Source organism: Leptopilina heterotoma, unplaced genomic scaffold (assembly GCF_015476425.1).
Source record: "Leptopilina heterotoma isolate Lh14 unplaced genomic scaffold, ASM1547642v1 Lhet_52, whole genome shotgun sequence".
NCBI classification, from domain to species: domain Eukaryota; kingdom Metazoa; phylum Arthropoda; class Insecta; order Hymenoptera; family Figitidae; genus Leptopilina; species Leptopilina heterotoma.
The window spans coordinates 4,782,605-4,802,176 of NW_025111114.1; the positions used below are offsets into that span (position 1 = coordinate 4,782,605).

Sequence of the window (19,572 nt, forward strand, 5' to 3'; positions counted from 1 at the left end):
ATTAGGAAAATTCGTATTTTTTTTAAAGGTGCTATCAAATTCGGCGATTTTTTAACGAACAATCAATGTAATTTACTGATAAAATCGCTGAGAAAAGCTAAAGCTCCAAATCGATGTGCTCATGGACGACCGGCGATATTTCCTCTATTAGATGTCACGGATCTAAAAAAGAAGCAGAAAAAATCCTTCCAGGTATGAAATCTGTATTTATTTCCTTAGGTATTAAATTTACAGTTTGAATATCACACTCGAGGACATGATGTCAATTAAAAAAGACATTTATCAACATAGAAAAAATAACTGGATCATCTAATGATTTTTCTACTCACACAATTCTTTTTTTTCCTTTTTTTGGCACATTTTTTAAATTAATGCCAATTTCAAATGAGTATTTCTTTTTTATCAATTTTTTTTTATTTAAAGCTAATTCGTACGTGGAGATGATAAAATATATATATAGATTTTGAATTATAAAAAAAAGATGTAAAATATTCTAAATTTCTGGATAGGCGGAAACGAGAATTTCTTTTCCGAAATAATTCACTCGATTGACAATTATCGAAAATTGTGAGCCTCCAAGTGACACTGGGCATAAATTGTTTGGTCTCGTGTAGAAGCAAATAGTGTAGAGAGCCATTTCTAATTCGGGTGATGTGCCAACGAATATTGACGTCACTGGTTGTAGAACATTATTCAAAGTCGATCGTAATTTTATTACAGAAGCAGTCTGAAAAATTAAAAACGAAAATTAATTAAACCTGATCAACATTTTTTCAATATTTGAATTCTTTCGAGAAAATGTAAAATTGTATTGAAAATAATTTAATTCTTGGCAAGATTTTTATTTCAAATTCTTTAAAATAATTGAATTGTTTTGAAGAATTTATTTCAATTTTCTTGAAAATAATGGCGAGTTTTTTTCAATGATTTATAAATAATGAAAATTTTCGTAAAAAATTCAATTATTTTTATATAAATAATAAAATTCTTATCAGGATTTCACTTATTTTCGATACAATTTTAATTAATTTCTTCGAAAATTTCAATTATTTTTAAAAATCTTGTAAAAATGGTCCGAGAAAATTCAATTATTTTAAAAAATAATTGAATTTTTCACAAGAGTTCAATTATTTAAAAAACTTTTAACATTCAATTCAAGAATTCAATTATTTTAAATAATTTTAAATATTTCAATTATTTTCAATTATTTTAATTTTTAATTTCTATTTATTTTTATTTTTTAATTTTCAAATATTTTAAATACAATTTTAATTTAATTCCAAAGAAAATTAAATTATTTTAAAATATTTTTTTTAAATTCTTCGAAGAAATTCAATAATATCAATAAATAGTAAATTTTTCACAGGAGTTCAATTATTTTAAATACAATATTTTAATAAAAATCTTCTCGAAAATTCACTTATTTTTTAAATTTTGCAAAAATTCAATTATTTGCAGAAATAATAAATTTTTCGTTGGGATTCAATTATTTAAAAAACTTTTAAAAATTCAATTCAAGAATTTAATTATTTTTAACAAAAATTAAATTGCCGATTTATTAAAAGTCGTTGAATTCTTGTAAAGTGTTTATAAAAAAATTCGATAATTAAATTGAATGAAATTAAATTCTTTTATACAATTTTATTAGAGTTTTTGTAAATAATTACATTTTTTAAAAAATTTAATTAAATTTTGTAAAAATAATTTTGAATTTTTTAAAAGTAATTTTAAATGAAAATTTTGAAAATAATTGAAGTTTACAAAGAATTTTATTAAACACTTTTCAGAACAATTGAATTGTTTAGAAAAATTTTATTACAATTTTTAATACTAAAAATAATTTAATTCTTGGCAAGATTTTTGTTAAAATTTTTGAAAATAATTGAATTGTTTTGAAGAATTTATTTGAGTTTTTTGTAAAATAATGTTTTTTTAAATAATTTTTATTGAAAATTTTGAAAGTAATTGAATTTTATGAAGAATTTCTCTAAAGTTTCTAAAAAAATTGTGTTTATTATTAATTGTAATAATTAATTTTATTAAAATTATTGACAGAAAATTAAATTCTTTAAAGAGTTTTATTTGTTGTCGTAAAAAATTAAAATTTTTTGAAGAATTTTTTTCAAATTTCGTAAAAATAATGTAATTTGTTTTTTTAGATAATTTCCATTGGAAAAATAATTGAAATTTACAAAGAATTTTATTAAAAACTTTTGAGAATAATTGAATTTTTAGGAAGAATTTTACAATTTATAAAAATAATTCAATTGTTTCAAAGAGTTAATTATCAGAATTTTTAAAAATAATTCAATGTTTTTTAATTAAAAATTTTGGAAATAATTGAATTAAACAAGAGTTTTTTCAACTTTTTAAAATAATAATTGTGCCTGTTAATATTTAATTAACGAATTAAGAAATAATTGAATTCTTTCGTCAAATTTTATTGATAATAATATAATTTTTGCAAAGATTTTACTATTTTAAAAAATAATTTAATTGTGTCGAAGGATTTATTAAAATTTTGTCGAAAATAATTGAATTTTTGCAAAAAGTTTTATTATTTATAAAAATAACTGAATTTTTCCGAAGAATGTTTTTATTTATGAAAAAATAATTGTATTATGATAAAATTTTTAATTTTTTGCAGATAATTAGAGAACTAATTAAAAAGAGAAAAATACTCACACTGGCGAGTTTCTTCTCCTGGATGTATCCTAAATAATTAAGATTATTCGCCTCTTCCTGTTTGGCGAAATAAATCCAATTGTGAAGACCAATTATTTCATTATCAAATTGTTCAGCAAGAAATACAGTCTCGAATCCTGAACTCGAAGAATCGCCTTCAATTCGTTTGAATTGCGTGAACCAAATTGCCCTCAAAATATCTTTGTATTCGTATTCATCTTTAGGAATATATCCCTTGTCGGCGAGGAATTTCATCGCAGCTTGCATAAGGTCCGTCTTTAAGAATTCATCGAGTAAAGTAGATTCTTCATTTCTCTCCTCTGGTGTTACATTTTCTTTAGTCTTCACACTCAATTCGTAATTATCGTGCAATGCAAGAACAGCTTTTACTGTCGGTATTTCGTAGGCTTCTGATTTCACCGTCAATAGACTGAAAATAAATTATTTTTATTATTATATAGCAAAAAAAAGCTTCGAATTAGCTTCGTACTCATCAATTAAAATATATTATTTAATAATTTTCTACGATTTGCTACTATTTTGATACTTTTTTTTAGATTCGCTAATAGTTGGAATAAAAAAATTATTCTCAAAAATTTTAATGAAATTCCTTTTAAACGACTCAATTATTTTCAATAACTACTGTTTTAATGAAAAATTTCCCAAAAAGAATTTAATTATTTAAAAAAAATTTATAATAAAATTCATTGCCAAATTTCAATTATTTTTATAAATAATAATAAAATTCTTCTCAGGAATTGAATTATTTTTAATTCAATTTTAATTAAATTTCTCGGATGAATTCAATTATTGTGAAAAAATTTTAACGAAATTCTTTCAAAAAATTCAATTATCTTCCTAAGAAACAAAATTTATTGCAAGAATTCAATTATTTTCAATGCGATTTCAATTATATTTCTTGGACGAATTTAAAATTGTCAGAAATTTTAATATAATTCTTTGCAAAAATTCAATTATTTTTAATGGATTTTTTATAGCAATTTTTCGAAAAAATTCAATTACTTTCAAAAGTTTTAATCAAATTAACTTCTAAACAATTCAATTGTTTTAAAATATTTTAATAAAATTCTTCACAAGATTTCAATTATTTTCATAAAAATTAAAAATTCTACGCAGAAATTCAATTACTTTTAAAAATAATAACAAAATTCTTACCAAAAATTTAATTATTTTCATAACAAACAAAATTCATTGCAAGAATTCAAATATTTTTATGAGCCATGAAATTCTTTTCAGGTATTCAATTATTTTTAATACAATTTCAATTAAATTTCTCCTAAGAATTCAATTATTGTAAAAAAAAACTGTAATTAAATTCTTTCCAAAAATTTAATTATCTTCATAAAAAACAAATTTATTTGAAAGAATTCAATTATTTTTAATTCAATTTCAATTAAATTTCTCCGAAGAATTCTAAATTGTCAAAAATTTTAATAAAATTCTTAGCAAGAATTCAATTATTTTTTATAAGCAACAAAATTCTCTTATTAAATAAAGTATTCTTCATAAAAATTAATTGATATTCTTAATGAAATGTGAATAAAATTTTTTTCTAAAAATTCAATTACTTTAGAAAATTGTAATAAAATTCTTCTAAAAAATTCAGTTATTTTTTTAATAAAAAACTTTATTAATATTTTATGCAAGAATTAAATTATTTCTAATTTTAAAATTATAAACTTTACGAAAATTATCTTTTAAAATTAACAAAATTCACTCATTAACAAAACAATTTTTAAAATTCGAAATTTTGAAAATAAAAAATTTTCAATAAAGTTCAGAAACAAAAAATATCTACAAATTCAATAAAATTTTCAAAAAGAATTCAGTTATTTAAAAAAATTTTTTTAATAAAATTCGTGATAAGAATTCAATTAGTTTCATGAGTTTAAAAATTCTTGGGAAAAATTCAATTATTTTTAATAGAATTTGAATAAAATTTCCTGATGAAATTGAGTTATCTTTAAAAAGGTTAACAATTTTGTTTTATAGAATTCACTTATTTTTTAAAAATTGTGATAAACTCTTTAGAAGACGTACGAACTTAAATTTTCTTCAAAATAATTGAATTTGTATTTTTCAAAATTTTATTTATTTATTTTTTTAAAATTATTTTTGTCTATTATTTTCATAAACTGGGAAAATATTTTCCCAAGAATACAATTATTTAATTAATTTAGTTTAATTTAAATTATTTTTAATACAGTTTTAAATAAATTCTTCGAAAAATGCAATTATTCTTGAAAATTTTCTTTAAATTCTTCGAAAGAATTCAATATTATTTTAAAAAAATGTTGATAAAATTCTTTATAAGAATTAAATATCAAGAAATATTAAATTATTCAATTTATTATATATTTTTGTATTTAAATAATTGTAATTCTCGTAGAACTTTTTGTTTAATAATTTATTTAAAATTGAATTTCAGTTAAAATTTTAGATATCTAATAAATTTCAATAATTAAAAAAAAATAATTCTTAAAATAATTGTTTTGAAAATTTTTTCATAATAATTGAAATTTTTCTAGAAATTTTTTTATTTATGAAAATAATTGAATTTTTGTGAAGAATTTTTTTTTATTTATTTATGAAAATAATTGAATTTTTATGTCGGATTTTATTATTTATGTAAAAATAATTAAAATCCTGCGATTTTAATATTAACATTTTAAATTATGATTTTATAGTGTAAAAAATAAAAACGTGTGGTTTTTTCACATGTACGTATTATTTATTTTCGAAGTTTTTAATTTATTTTTGATTTTTTTACTTATTTGGACATTTTTATTTTGGAATTTCTCTACTTTGGAATTTTTTTCTTGGATTTTTTGGATTTTACTTTTTGTCCTGTAATCGATTTTTGAATTTTTGAAGAAGAAATTTAAATGTAATTTAATTTATGAAAAAATTGAGTCGTCAAATTGAATTATTATTTTCAGTATTATTTATAATTTTAATTAAATTTCTCGTTCTATTATAGATTTTCTTTTCGAAACAATTGAATTTGTATTTTGAAAAATTTTATATTTTTTAATGTAATTTAATTTTTGAAATTATGAAAAAATTGAGTCGTCAAATTTAATTATTATTTTCAGTATATATTATTTATAATTTTAATTAAATTCCTCGTTCGAATATAAATTTTCTTTTCGAAATAATTGAATTTATACTTTTGAATGTAATTTAATTTACCTATGCAATTATGAAAAAATTGTGTCATCAAGATCAAATTTAAATTTTCGATAGCTACTTTACTTTTTGCTACTTTTTGAATATTATCGAGTACGAAGCTTGAAAAAATTCACTCTGTGAACTGAAAATACTGAAAAGACTGAAAATAATTTATTTTTCATTATATTGCAGGAAAATAAAAATTCATTTGGATATAATTTAAAAAACCTACTGTTCAGGTGCATCATCATTTGTACTGTCGTCCTTCTTCTGCCCCTGGAGATTCACGGTGATATGATGATTGGCATTATTCGTGTCCTTCTTGAAGAGATCCTCAGTCACCTGCTGAATATCATGAGCAGCGATGGGAAAATCCTGAAGTGGTGGATTATTGACTCCAGAATTTTGTGGATTGGAATTTTGATTCGATGCAGGAGCGTCGGCAGCTGGGGGAGGATTATTATTCGCAGCTGGTGCATTGGAATTGGTTGCCGGCGCTTGTGCCGCTATAGGGACGGCAGGTTGAGGAGAATTTGGATTTGAATTATCAGCGGGTGCTGCTCCTGGTGCAGAACCATTGTAATAATTATTATAAGTGATTTGCGTGTTCGTAGGTACAACTCCACTTGGGCTCACTTGACTGCTACTTCCACCCGAGTGACCATAGATTCCACCGGGTATAATTCTGTTGACGGCCGCATTCACTCCTGCACTGACACCGGCGTAGACGAATGCCTCTTTAGCGATCTGACCGATTCCTGGTTTACTGCTGCCTTGAACGATGACTGGTGTTCCCACTGAGGGATTGTAGCCGTGACCGGGCGATGAATAGCCACCTTGTGGTGGTTGATAAGGCTGATAAGGTAGACCGTGTGATTGCCCGTGATTTTGTGGATAGTGCGATGGATTGTTGTAACCACCCTGGGGATGGTATCCGCCTCCTTGATTGTAACCTCCCTGGGGATGATAGCCACCTGACGATGGATTGTAACCTCCTTGGGGATGATATCCTCCTGATGGATTGTTGTAGCCCGTTTGATGAGTGCCACCCGCTGGATAGTAGGGATTCGAACCGTGTTGTTGACCATAAGGATTACCTGTAAGAGTAAACTTTCATCATCCAGATCTCTTACGAAATTTTCTCCTATTTTCTCGTGAAGTTTAGGAAAATTGATAATTCACTCTTCTCACTGAAAATCGGAGACTAAAATCTACTATTTTCCACTTTTCTCAATATCAGGCTTTGCACTCATCTACTAAAACCTATTATTTACTACTTTTTTCCGTTATGCTACTATTTGGGTACTTTTTTTTAAATTTCAGCCACTAAAAGTTACTATTTCTGTTTTTTTTTTTTTTTTTGAGAGAATTTCCACTACTTTAAATTCACTAATACTAGAAATCAAAAAACTATTCGAAAAAATTATAATCAAATTCTTTAAAACGATTCAATTATTTTCAACAAAATTTTCGAAATTCAATTATAATTATAATTAAATTTCGCAAAAGAATTCAATTATTTAAAAAAATTTTTCAAAATTCAATTATAATTTTAATTGAATTTTCACAATTATAATTGTGAAATTTTATGGAAATAATATAGTATTTCCATAAAATTTCGCAAAAGAATTCAATTATTTAAAAAAAATTTTTCGATATTCAATTATAATTATAATTCAATTTTCACAATTATAATTATAATTGTGAAATTTTATGGAAATACTATAGTATTTCCATAAAATTTCGCAATAGAATTCAATTATTTAAAAAAAAAATATTGTTAAAATTCATCAAAAATTCAATTATTGTCATGAATAATAAAATATCCACAGGGATTCAATTAATTCAGAATGGCATTTTCAAAAAAATTTCAAAAAAATCAATTATTTAACAAAATTTCTATACAATTCTTCACAATACTTCAATTGCTTTCGCTAATAATAACACTTTTCATGGAAATTCAATTAAAAGATAGAATTCTAAGCAAGAATTCAACTATTTTCATAAATAATAAAACTCATCGAAGAATTTCAATTGTTTTTAATACTATTTTAAATTAATTAATTAAAAAATTTAATTATTTTCACAAATACAATTTTCCACAAGAATTCAGTTATTTAAAATAAAATTTTCATAAATTATTATATTTCGAAAAAATTAATTATTTAAAACAATGTTTAAAAAAATTCTTATGAAGAATTCAATTATTTTCAAAATTAACAAAAATTTTTACAGAAATTCAATTCTTTTTAAACATTTTAATAAAATTTTTCGCAATAATTCAATTATTTTCATAAATATAATTAATAAAATTCTTCTGAGAAATTCAATTATATTTTTGAAAATTTTAATAAAATTTTACAGGAATTGCACAAAAAATGTAATTATTCTTAAAAATTTAATTTCAATTCCTTGAAAAAATCAATTATTTAAAAAAATGGTTTTTTTTTAAATTCTTTGGAAGAATTCAATTATTTTCAAATATTTTAATAAATTTGTTCCAAAGAAATAAATTATTTTTAAAAAAAACTCCATTACATTTTTTTGAATTAATTCAATTATTCTTTTAGATTTGAATAAAATTCTTTGCAATATTAAATTATTTTCATAAATAACAATATTCAACACAAGAATTAAATTATTTTTTTAAAATTAATAAATTTGTTTCTTGGAAATTCAACTTTTTTTGAAAATTTTAATAAAATTCTTTGCAATTAGTTCAATTATTTTCATAAATAATAAAATTTATCGCAGGATTTCAATTATTTTTAATACAATTTCACAAGAATTGCTCAAAATAATTATTCTTGAAAAATTTAATTTCAAATTCCTCGAAAAAAATCAATCATTTAAAAAAATGTTTTTTTTAAATTCTTTGGAAGAATTCAATTATTTACAAAAACATGAGAATATTTCACAGGAATTCAATTATTTTCAAATATTTTAATAAAATTGTTCGAAAAAAATCAATTATTTTAAATATAATTTCGCAATTCAATGATTTTCAATAATATCTACTATTTTCATAAAATTTCCAATCAGAATTCAATTACTTAAAAAACATTTTGTAAAAATTTTCGTAAGAATTCAATTCTTTTCCTGAATAATAAAAATTTCTCAGGAATTCAATTATTTAAATTAGAATTTGTAGAAAATTAGTCGAAAGAAATCAATTTTTGAAAATTTTTTATAAAATTCTCCGCAAGAATTAAATTATTTTTATGAGTATTTAAATTCTTTCAAGAATAATAAAATTATTTGTTGCAGGAATTCAAATTATTAGCAGGATAAGAAAGAAGTAATTATTTTTTTATGATAATTATCATAACTTTTTTAAATTCAATTATATTCATAAAATTTTACTGAATTTTGAATTATGTGGAAATTTTTCAATTATATTAATGTTTTTAAATTATATTTAAAAAATTTATTATCTTTCAAAAAAACTTAAAAAACTAATTTTGAAAATTTTTTAAACAGAAAACAAGAAAAGTTACAGTTGCAATTTTTATAAAAAATTAAATTTTTGTATTAAAATAATTGAATTCTAGTAGAGTTTTGAGTAAAATATTTAAAATAATTGACAAAATGATAGGTATAGAGAAGAAATTTAGTAACAATTCTGGAAATTAATTTAATATTGAAAGTAGAAAAATGTTCAAAAATAATTTACTTTCAAAAGTTTTTTAGTTTTTGTTTTTTCTTTGAGAATTTTAGTTAATTTTATAGTATTGTTAATATTTTGGATAATTTTATTTTTAAATTATTAAATTCTAAAAAAATTATTAAAATATTCTAAAAAATAATTCAATTTTGGAAGAATTACAGTTACAATTTTTATAGAAATAATTAAAATTTCCAAAGAATTTGCATTGATATTATTTAAAATTTTTCATTATTGTGGGAAAAATAAATAATATTTATTTAACAAAAATTACTAAAATTTTTGACCCAATTTAATTTAGAAATTCTGAAAAAATTGATTTTTTTGAAAAATTGTAGATATATTTATTTAAGTTTTAAATCATAGATTTATACAAAGTGGTTCAGCTCATTTCCTTATAATATTATTTTTAAGTTCTATTTAAATTAGTTAAAATCAGGAAAATAATTTTAAAAAATTGAAACAGTTAAATTTTTATCCTTTTAAAAATTATCATTAAATATCTTATTTTTGAAAAATTCTAATTGAAAATTTGAAAAATGATTTAATTTCAGAAAAATTTAGAATTGAAGTTTTTACCAGGAGAAGAAAAAAAAATTAATATTCTTTCTGGAAGTCAGGGAAATCAATAATAGAATTTTTGTGATAATGCCAAATAAAATGATTTCATTTTTTTCTATACATTGAATTTTGACTAAAGAAACTCTTGTTTTAGTATTTAAATTTAATTTTCAATTTAAAGACAAATTTAATTTTTTCGAAAGCTACTTTTTAATCCTTTTTTTCAATCTTTAAGGTACTTTTCCCTTTTTTTCGAAATTTAATCAACAAGTGCGAAGCCTGAGACATTTTTTCGTAAAAATGAAAAAAATTGAATAATTATGTAAATATCATGATAGAAATTAAAAATTTTACCTGACTGCGTGTGGACAGCAGTGGCTTTCGATGCCGTATGCTCAGGAGCTGATGGTTTATTATTAGTGTTCCAACCTACAGGTTGCGATCCTAAGTGAAAATCAAATTTTTCAATATTATTCTTCAATTTTATTATTTTTTCACTTATTGAAAAAATTTCAATTTTTTCCATTAAAAAAAATCGACTTAAATTTCTCATAGGTATTATTTTTTCAAGAAACTATACGAATTTTAATTTTAATTAATTCGAAAATTTCTTATTCTCGATTGTAAAATTTTTTGTTGTATTTTTCAGATCTAGAGGGTGACGAGATATAAATTGTAATTATTATAATTGGGCTTGATGCAAGATACAAGATAGCAAAACAAGGATCAAGCTCTCGATTGAAAGATCACTGCCTATTATTTTGTTGCGCAATAAAATATCTAGCAGTCCATTTAAATTAGATTAGCGCTGAATGCTGATCGAATAGATTTTCACGAACGAAACTTTCAGTTTCGAACGAAGTTCATAAACCAAATTTCTTGATGAAAGTTTTTCGAAATTCTTTTTTCTGGGGAAAAAAGATTTTTTCGTACAATAATAATTATAATTATTACAGTGCTGGTTTTTTACAACCTGTAGAGTTAATAAACCATTAAATTGAAATTTTCCTGATAATAATTTAAATTACTGACCAATTTGAACTAAATTTAGTTTGGAAAATAAATTTCTGATTCAAGGCGATTAGTAATTTAAATTATTATTATTAATTTGAAATTGATTGATATCAGTGAAAATAATTTCCCAAATAATAACAATCAGTGAATCAAATTAATTTGGGGAAATTCAATTTGATGAATTTATTACCTCCTGAATTTTGGGACGCTGGGGGTCTCTGTGTCGTTCTTGGCTTTGATCCATAGCCTCCGCTTCCTCTTCGGCTTCCTCCGCTGCTGCTTCTCTTTGCTTCGCTTTCACCTGATTTTTGAAAAAAAATATATTTTTTACTATATTTGAATTTCTTGTGACTGAATTGCAAAAAAGGGGAATTTTCTGTAGAGATGAAGAAGGTATTTTTGACCTCTATTTTATAGAAGCTTATTTAGTTGACTTTGGATTATAGCAGTTGTCGACAAGTGAATAATGCGTGTTCTTTGGTACGGAAGCTTTATATGAAACTGTAATTTGACACGATATCATCACGTCATTTATAAACATTTATTTTATCTGAATATTGAGATACATACGAAGGATACGAATTTTTTTTTTTTATTTTCCTGATTCTTCACTGATTTCTAAATTCAATTAATCAAAACTCGAATAATAATAATTTCATGCTAAATAAATATTTAAATAATTCTTATTTCTTTTTTCATCGGAAATAAAATTTAAAAAATTTCAAATTCTGAAATTTATTAATTTCTACAAATTACAACTATAATTCTTACCAAATTCAATTATTATTTTCTACAATTTTGAACTAAACTTCATCTCTAAATATTAATTCCCTATATTAATTTTTAATGATTTTCTGATTATCTTTACTTTTAATGATTCTTCGAGAATTCAATTATTTTAATACAAAAATTAAATTTTTTTTATAATAATTGAAACTTTCCATTTTTCTTTTTAAAGAATTTAAAGATTATTAAGAAAATATAGTTAAAAATTTTAATAAATTCTTAAAATTAATTTTTTTTTTAATATTTCTAAATAATTTTTGAAAGACGATATTTTTAACAAATCACATATAATTAAAATATGTAGAAAAAATTGAATTTTGGTAAAATCTTTAAAAAATAATTGAAATTTGATAAAAATCTTTGAAAAATAATTGAGTTTTTCAAAAATATAAAAAAATAAACAAATTTTTGAAGAGTTTTAATTATAAATTATTTCTGCAAAATTTTAATAAGTCTAAAAAAGTAAATTTAAAATAATTTTAATTTACTTTGTTCCAAAATAATTGAATCTTAAAAAATTATGATAAAACAATTCGAAGAATTAGATTTTTATAAAAATTGTAATGTAGTTTTTTGAAAATTAATTGAATTCCTAAAAAGAAGTTTTGTATAATTTAAAAGAAACTAATTAATTTTTTAAAGAATTTAAAAAAAATTTTGATTATGATTATTTTCTCCAAAATGTTAAAAATGATTCTAAAAAAATTTTTATGTTATTTTTTTTATGTATTTAAATTTTCGAAAATATTGAAAATAATTGAATTTTAAAAAATTTGAATCAAAAATATTCTGAGAATTAGTTTTTTCAAAAATATTTTAATATTATTTTTACAAACTAAGTTTCATTAATTTTCATTTTTATTAAATTTACACTAGAAAGCTTTTTCATTAAAATTTTTGAGTATTCAATTATTTCCAAACTTTTCAATTAAATTTCTTTAAAAGTTAATTTTCAAAAATTGTAATAAAATACTTGAAAAAAAAATGATTTATTTTCAATTAAATTTAAAAAAATTTCAATTACATTCAAAATCTTTTTAATTGTATGTTTTAAAAATTTAATTAGAAAAATTATTCAAAAATAACTTTTCAAAGATTTGTCTATAATTATACTTTACACACCATAAAAATCGAAATAATTTGAATTTTATACTAAAAATGTAGTATTTTGTTGCAAAATTTGGAAGAAGTCTTTGATTTACAATGAAATTTTTTACTCCTTGATAATCTTGAATTTCTCATTTTTAACAAAAAAATTGAATATATTGGAAATATTAAAAATTAAAAATACAATATTTATTTTCAGCGAATTCGTTTATTTTCTACAGTAAAAATTATTTATTTCTCTATTATTTAATTTTCATAAAACTTTAAAGATTTATTTATTGAAATTTTATATTTCGATATTTTTTAGTTAAATAAAAACAAAATTTTTTTAAAGATTTTTCTATCAAAATTCTATTTCACTATTTTTTAGTTGAATAAAAATAAAAAAAGAAAATTGAAAATTTTTCGAAAAAATCAAGTTTGTTGATAATTATTGTCAATTAAATTGCAATATACAGAAATCTCTCAACAAAATTCTAAACATTAAGACGTAAATAATTTTCAAGGAAATGATATTCCAGATTACTCATTGTTTTACATCAAAAAATGGCAATTCAAGACTTAAAAAGAAATAAGGAAGAGCAATTTTTAAAGGTTAATTTTATTTCGAATGAAAGTTCCGGAAAAAATGTAATTTCCTCTTTTATTTTCAAAAAATATATATAATTCAATTGATTAATTAAAATAATTTACTGTGTCGAAATTTGTACACATAATTTGAATTAGAAAAAAAAATAATTCACTTTTATCGACAACAGAAATTTTTAAAAATGAATTTTTCAAAGTTAAATTTTCTAGAAATTTTCCAAATAAAATACTCTGTCGAATTAAATACATAATTAAAAGAGAAAACATAGTTTTTTCTATGAAAAAGAAAACAGTTACTTTTACCGCAACAAAGTCAGCTGTCAAATGATTTCATCAACACTACAAAGGAAAGTTGAAGTAAAAAGCAAAAAAAAAAAGAATCGTAAAATTTTAATTCTAAAAAGTGTAATTTATATCAATTTATACAATTTTTATGAAAATTATTTTTATTTTCCCGGAATTAGTCACGAGACAATACAAAATTTATATTTTATTCATTAATAAAAGTTAGTTACTAATAAACGAATGAAAAAAATTAACAAATAAAAAAATAAATAACACATTTTATAGAAACCAAAATTCGATTAGAAAATCAATCAAAAAATGAAAGAAAAAAAAATTTGGAAAATATTTCCACGAGAATATGAGAATTCTAGTGTAACAATGTTTGAATAGAGAAGCGTGAACAAAACATTTTACAGGTGTTTTAAAAACAGATGAAGTCAGTGATGCAAGGACTAATTATTATAATAAGCTTACGTAACAAATGACATCCTTGTTTTTAGAAAAACTTACCGGAAATAAGGCAAATAATGAGGAGACTGACTAGGACTAGCCTAAGCTCCATTTTTTTTTATTTCTTTTTTACTTTCCTTCGGAGAAACAATCAAAAAAGGAAAAATGTAAATTTTGATATTATATGCTATGCACTTGATGGTCAAAGTAATACTGAAGGTTTTAACTCAAACTTGAATATAATGAATCAGGAATCCAGTTGCATTGAGATGGAGAGCGAGTGAATCGAGTGTAGGCTTTCTCTTTTTATTATCAACTTACTGGTTTGGGATTTTTTTTTCCATGAAACGCTCCTTTGAGTCCTTTTAAAATCTTTTCGTTTATTCTGCGCTTATAATATTTTACATATATATTATAATGTTTCCTGTTCTCCAACACAAAATGCTGAAAATTAATTTTATTAACATTTCCGCTAGAGTTGTCACGATAAATTTCAGACAATTATTTTTTGTTTCAGATTAAAATTGGTGTTATTTCCTTTTTGATTTATTTTTTGGAATTTAGAATTTTTTTTCGTTTAGGATTTATTTTAATTTAGGGTTTATTTTAATTTGAAATTTTTTTTTAATTAGAAATTTATTTTAATTTAGAATTTACTTCAATTTTGAAATTAATTTTAATTTAGAATTTATCTTCCTTTCGAATTTATTTTCATTTATTTTTTAGAATTCAGAATTTATTTTCATTTAAAATTTATTTCACTTTAGGATTTATTTTTATTTAGAATTTATTTTCATTTAACATTTATTTCAATTCAGGATTTATTTTAAATTACAATTTATTTTAATTTATTTTTTTTGAATTTAGAATTTATTTATTCTTTCTAGAATTTAGAATTTAATGTAATTTATTTTCTAGAATTTAGAATTTATTTTTATTTCTTTTAGAGTTTAAAATTTATTTTAGTTTAGAATTCATTTTAATTTGGAATTTATTTTAAATTAGGGTTTATTTTAATTTGGAATTTATTTTAATTTGGAATTTATTTTAATTTGGAATTTATTACACTAGGATTTATTTTAATTTATAAATTTATTTATTTTTTTTAGAATTTAGAATTTATTTTTATTTTTTTAGAGTTTACATTTTATTTTATTTTAGAATTCATTCTAATTTAGAATTTATTTTTTAGAATTTATTTATTTTTTTTTAGAATTTCGAATTTACTGTCATTTATTTTCTAAAATTTAGAATTTATTTTTATTTTTTTTTTTAGAGTTTAGAATTTGTTTTAGTTTAGAATTCATTTTAATTTGGAATTTACTTCAAATTAGGATTTATTTTAATTTAGGGTTTATTTTAATTTAGAATCTTTTTAATTTGGAATTTATTTTAATTCAGAATTTATTTCAATTTAGAATTAATTTAAATTTAAAATTTATTTTCAATTATTTTTTAGAATTTAGAATTTTTTTTTTAGAATTTAGAATTTACTGCCATTTATTTTTTAGAATTTAAATTTTATTTTTTTTAGAGTTAAGAATTTATTTTAGTTTAGAATTCATTTTAATTTGGAATTTATTTTAATTTAGGGTTTATTTTAATTTGGAATTTTTTTGTAAATTTAGAATTTACTTTAATTCAAAATTTATTTCAATTTAGAATTTATTTTAATTTAGAATTTAATTTAATTTATTTTTTAGAATTTAGAATTTATTTTAATTTGGAATTTATTTTACTTTATGATTTATTTCAATTTAGGATTTATTTTAATATTTAGAATTTATTTTCATTTAGTTTTTGGAATTTAGATTTTAGAATTTATTTTTATTTTTTTTTTAGAATTTAAAATTTATTTTCATTTATTTTCTAGAATTTAGAATTTATTATTTTTTTTATAATTTTTAATTTTCGTTTAGAATTAATGTTAACTTGAAATTTATTTTAAACTAGGATTTATTTTAATTTAGAATTAATTTCAATTAAGAATGTATTTTTATAGAAATTTATTTCAATTTAGGATTTATTTTAATTTAGAATTACATAATTTCAATTGAGAGAATTTATTTTTATAGGAATTTATTTCAATTTAAGATTTATTTTAATTTAGAATTCATTTAATTGATTTTAATTACAATTTAGCCTAAGCTTCATTTTTTTCTATATTTATTATCCTTATTATTTAGAAATTAAAAATTAATTTTTTTTTGCACAAAATAAATAATTTTAAAAATATTAATATTGCAGATAAATTAGAATGCGAAATTATTTGTGAATATTTGCCCTAAGTATTAAATTTTTAACAAATTTTTCTTTCTTTGTTTCAGAAAAAATTGAATTTTGCGTCGCTGAAGAAAAAGAGGTAAAAATACCTAAATTATTAATTTATTCGTAGAAAATTTTCACAAATTAAAAATCTATTTTATCAATTATATATTAAGTTTAAAATCTATTTTCTTAATTAGATATTAAATTAAAATATTAAAATAATATTATATAATTAAATCCTATTAATTAAAATAATAAAATAAACAAATTAAATTTATTATAAACAAAAAATTAACAACTCGTATTTTCTTTTTCAGAAAAATTTAAAATTCGGTTCGATTCACAGTAAAGAAGATTAAGGAAGCCATAAAAAAGAAGTTGATAAAATTCTTTCACAGAACCGGAAATCTAAAGGTATTTCTTTTTTTTTGTCACGATTTTCTTCTTTAGTACCTATTTCTAAATTAATTGTATTTTTTCCATTCTGTATAATTTTTCTTTTGTGCTACGCACACAAGTTTTCTATAATTTATTTTTTTTTTTTTGTCATATTTTATGTATTATTCTTTTTTTCTTTTCATGAAAACATTTTTTACGTACAAATATTATAGAGACGAAAATAATAAAATTCCCAACAATAACAATGAATTGAATAGAGATTTAAAATAGATTATTATTATTATTATTTTGTAAATAAAAAAATTGGGTTTTTGTATTAAAAAATATTGTGAAATAATTTCTTGGAAGAGTCTCGTTGCGATGACTCATTTATTTGATGTAAATTACGCATTTTATCATCACATTAACATGATTCCATCTAGAATCTGTTTTCCTTTTTCTATTGATATTTTAATTTATTTTCCTAAACTGAAAAGCCAAGTAGAGGAAACAAATTTTAACTTGAAGTGACGTCAATTATTTAAAAAGAAAATAAAATAAAATAAAAATACTAAAATTACTAAATGTAATTAAAATTTGTTTAAATATTTCCAATGGTAATTTTATTATTATGTTTCTTTGATTTCAATTATAAATTTATAATGAGAAATTTAAGTCAAATTTGTAAATTTAAAAATTATAATTTGAAATTAAATTAAAGAATATTGAATTTGTTTTTTTTTACCTTTTGGATTGCCTTGATAGTATGATCCAAAACTGCCACCAACTGGAGGCGAAGATGTCACTGTAAATTTTTTTTTAAATTAACTAAAAAAATTAAGTAAAAAAAATAAATATTAAAGAAAATTATTTGGGGAGGGAATAAATAATTTTTTTTGTGAGAATTAAAAATATTCGGTACCTGATCCTCTATTATTATTATTATTACTGTGAGTGTTGCTGGATGATCCTTTGGAACCAAACCATCCTCTTCCGCTACTGCTTCCTCGACTTCCACCACTTCCTCCTCTACGACCTCCACCGCCAAATTTTATTCCATTTGTGTTCTCTAAAATTGTATTTTTAATTAAAAAACAATTTTTTTTCTTCTTAATTTATATTAAACAATTTTTTCCAAATTTTCAAAAAAAAAATTTTTTTCTCTTGATTTTCAAGCATTTTCAGATTTTCAGAAAATTTAACTTTTTAACTTTAAAAATTTTTAATTTTCCCCGATGAGTTTAAATTTAAGTTTAAATTTCGGGAATATTTGAAACGACGAAATTAATTTAATTCTACGCTATAGAATAAAAATATGTAAATTTAATATTCAATTACGTGATATACTTGATTGTACAGTTAAAATTTCTGTTAAATTCTAAAAAAAATTTTTATTTTGTTTCGAGAAAAAAAACTAAATTTGTTAAAATCGAATTGATTTTTTTATTTTTTGAAAAAATCATTCCTCAAGATAAATGTTAATAATTAAATAATAATCGAAAATTTGTTTGGAATAAAAATTGAGAATAAAGGAAAAAATTGAGAGTAAAGGAGAAAATTGAGTAAATAAAAAAATGGAAAAATTGTAATAATAATTATAGAAAAATGTAGAAATTGGAGGAAAAAAATTACTTACGTAGTGAGTAAATAATAAGAAAGAGAAATAAAAGCACATTTAACTTCATGATTGAAGAGAATGAACTGTCTCGTTCAATCTTAAATGACAAACTGACACGGCCCTCTCTTAACGAAAGATTATGAACTGACGGATAGTCATTTCACATTTTCACTGCTAATGTTCTTTATCATTAAAAGAAATTGAAAAAAAAGAATGTAATAGCACTTTTATTATATTAAATTTTATCTAATTCTTGATTCTCACATCATTAGTTAGAATGTGCAGAATGAATAATTAGCCAGTAATGAATGACGACGTTCACTCCCGATAATGCTGTTTATAAACACATTAACAAAAATAACTTCTTGAGCTGCTTTCATAATATCGATTTCGCATCTTTTGATTTTTGTCTAAACTCTTTTTAATTAACACATTAATTAATAAACACTAATATTACTAATTAGCCAATTTTACTCAATTTTTTCGATTTTATTTATTTATTTAATTATTTATTTATTTATTTATTTAGTGTAAATTTTACAAAAATACTTTTTAATTTTTGTCAATTTTATTAATTTATTTTTATTTGAAAAAAATTACAAGAAGAGAGTATAAATATTAATTTTTGAAAAAGTATTTTATTTTTTATCAAATTCAATTATTTTCCAAATTTTTCAGTTAGAATTCTCCAAAAATTCAATTATTTTTAAAAATAATTTTTGAAAGTAAGAAAATAAATTTTTTTTTAAATATAAAAAAAATAATAAATCATTTTATAAAAAATAAATTCCAAAAAATTTTTTAAAAATTTTTGTAAAATTCAATAAAATTTTACGAAAGAATTCAATTTTTTTCTTAATTCGTTATAAAATTTTTTAAAAGAATTGAATTATTTTCTAAAATTTTTATAAATCCTTCGAAACAATTCAATTTTTAAAAAATTTGTTAATAACATTTTTCGAAAGAATCCAATTTT

General features: G+C 20.5%; 2 protein-coding genes across 4 annotated transcripts in view; one reads left to right on the forward strand and one right to left on the reverse strand.

The window, feature by feature from the left end:
• The window catches only part of LOC122508061 (DNA mismatch repair protein Mlh3-like), a 35,918-nt gene that overhangs the window by 7,679 nt on the left and 8,667 nt on the right, over positions 1–19,572 (forward strand). Inside the window, exons 9-11 of one of the 2 annotated variants that reach the window (XM_043621150.1) lie at positions 29–192; positions 16,660–16,694; positions 16,918–17,014. In XM_043621150.1, the coding sequence (XP_043477085.1) occupies positions 29–192; positions 16,660–16,694; positions 16,918–16,927 (209 nt within the window). In that variant the 3' untranslated portion in view covers positions 16,928–17,014. Of the gene's footprint in view, positions 1–28; positions 193–2,647; positions 2,781–16,659; positions 16,695–16,917; positions 17,015–19,572 lie in introns of those variants that run through there. The other variant, XM_043621149.1, reaches the window with a different exon arrangement.
• On the reverse strand, positions 187–18,908 carry LOC122508063 (poly(U)-specific endoribonuclease homolog). 2 transcript variants are annotated; one of them, XM_043621152.1, is made up of 7 exons: positions 18,615–18,908; positions 17,901–18,047; positions 17,724–17,783; positions 10,457–10,546; positions 6,110–6,974; positions 2,686–3,115; positions 187–727 (listed from the first exon to the last, which is right to left on the reverse strand). In XM_043621152.1, the coding sequence occupies exons 1-7, from the start codon at positions 18,661–18,663 to the stop codon at positions 494–496; spliced, it is 1,875 nt and encodes a 624-aa protein (XP_043477087.1). In that variant the 5' UTR covers positions 18,664–18,908; the 3' UTR covers positions 187–493. The 2 variants fall into 2 exon arrangements, with proteins under 2 accessions (XP_043477087.1, XP_043477088.1); XM_043621153.1 differs by lacking the exons at positions 17,724–17,783; positions 17,901–18,047; positions 18,615–18,908 and adding exons at positions 11,307–11,417; positions 14,393–14,554.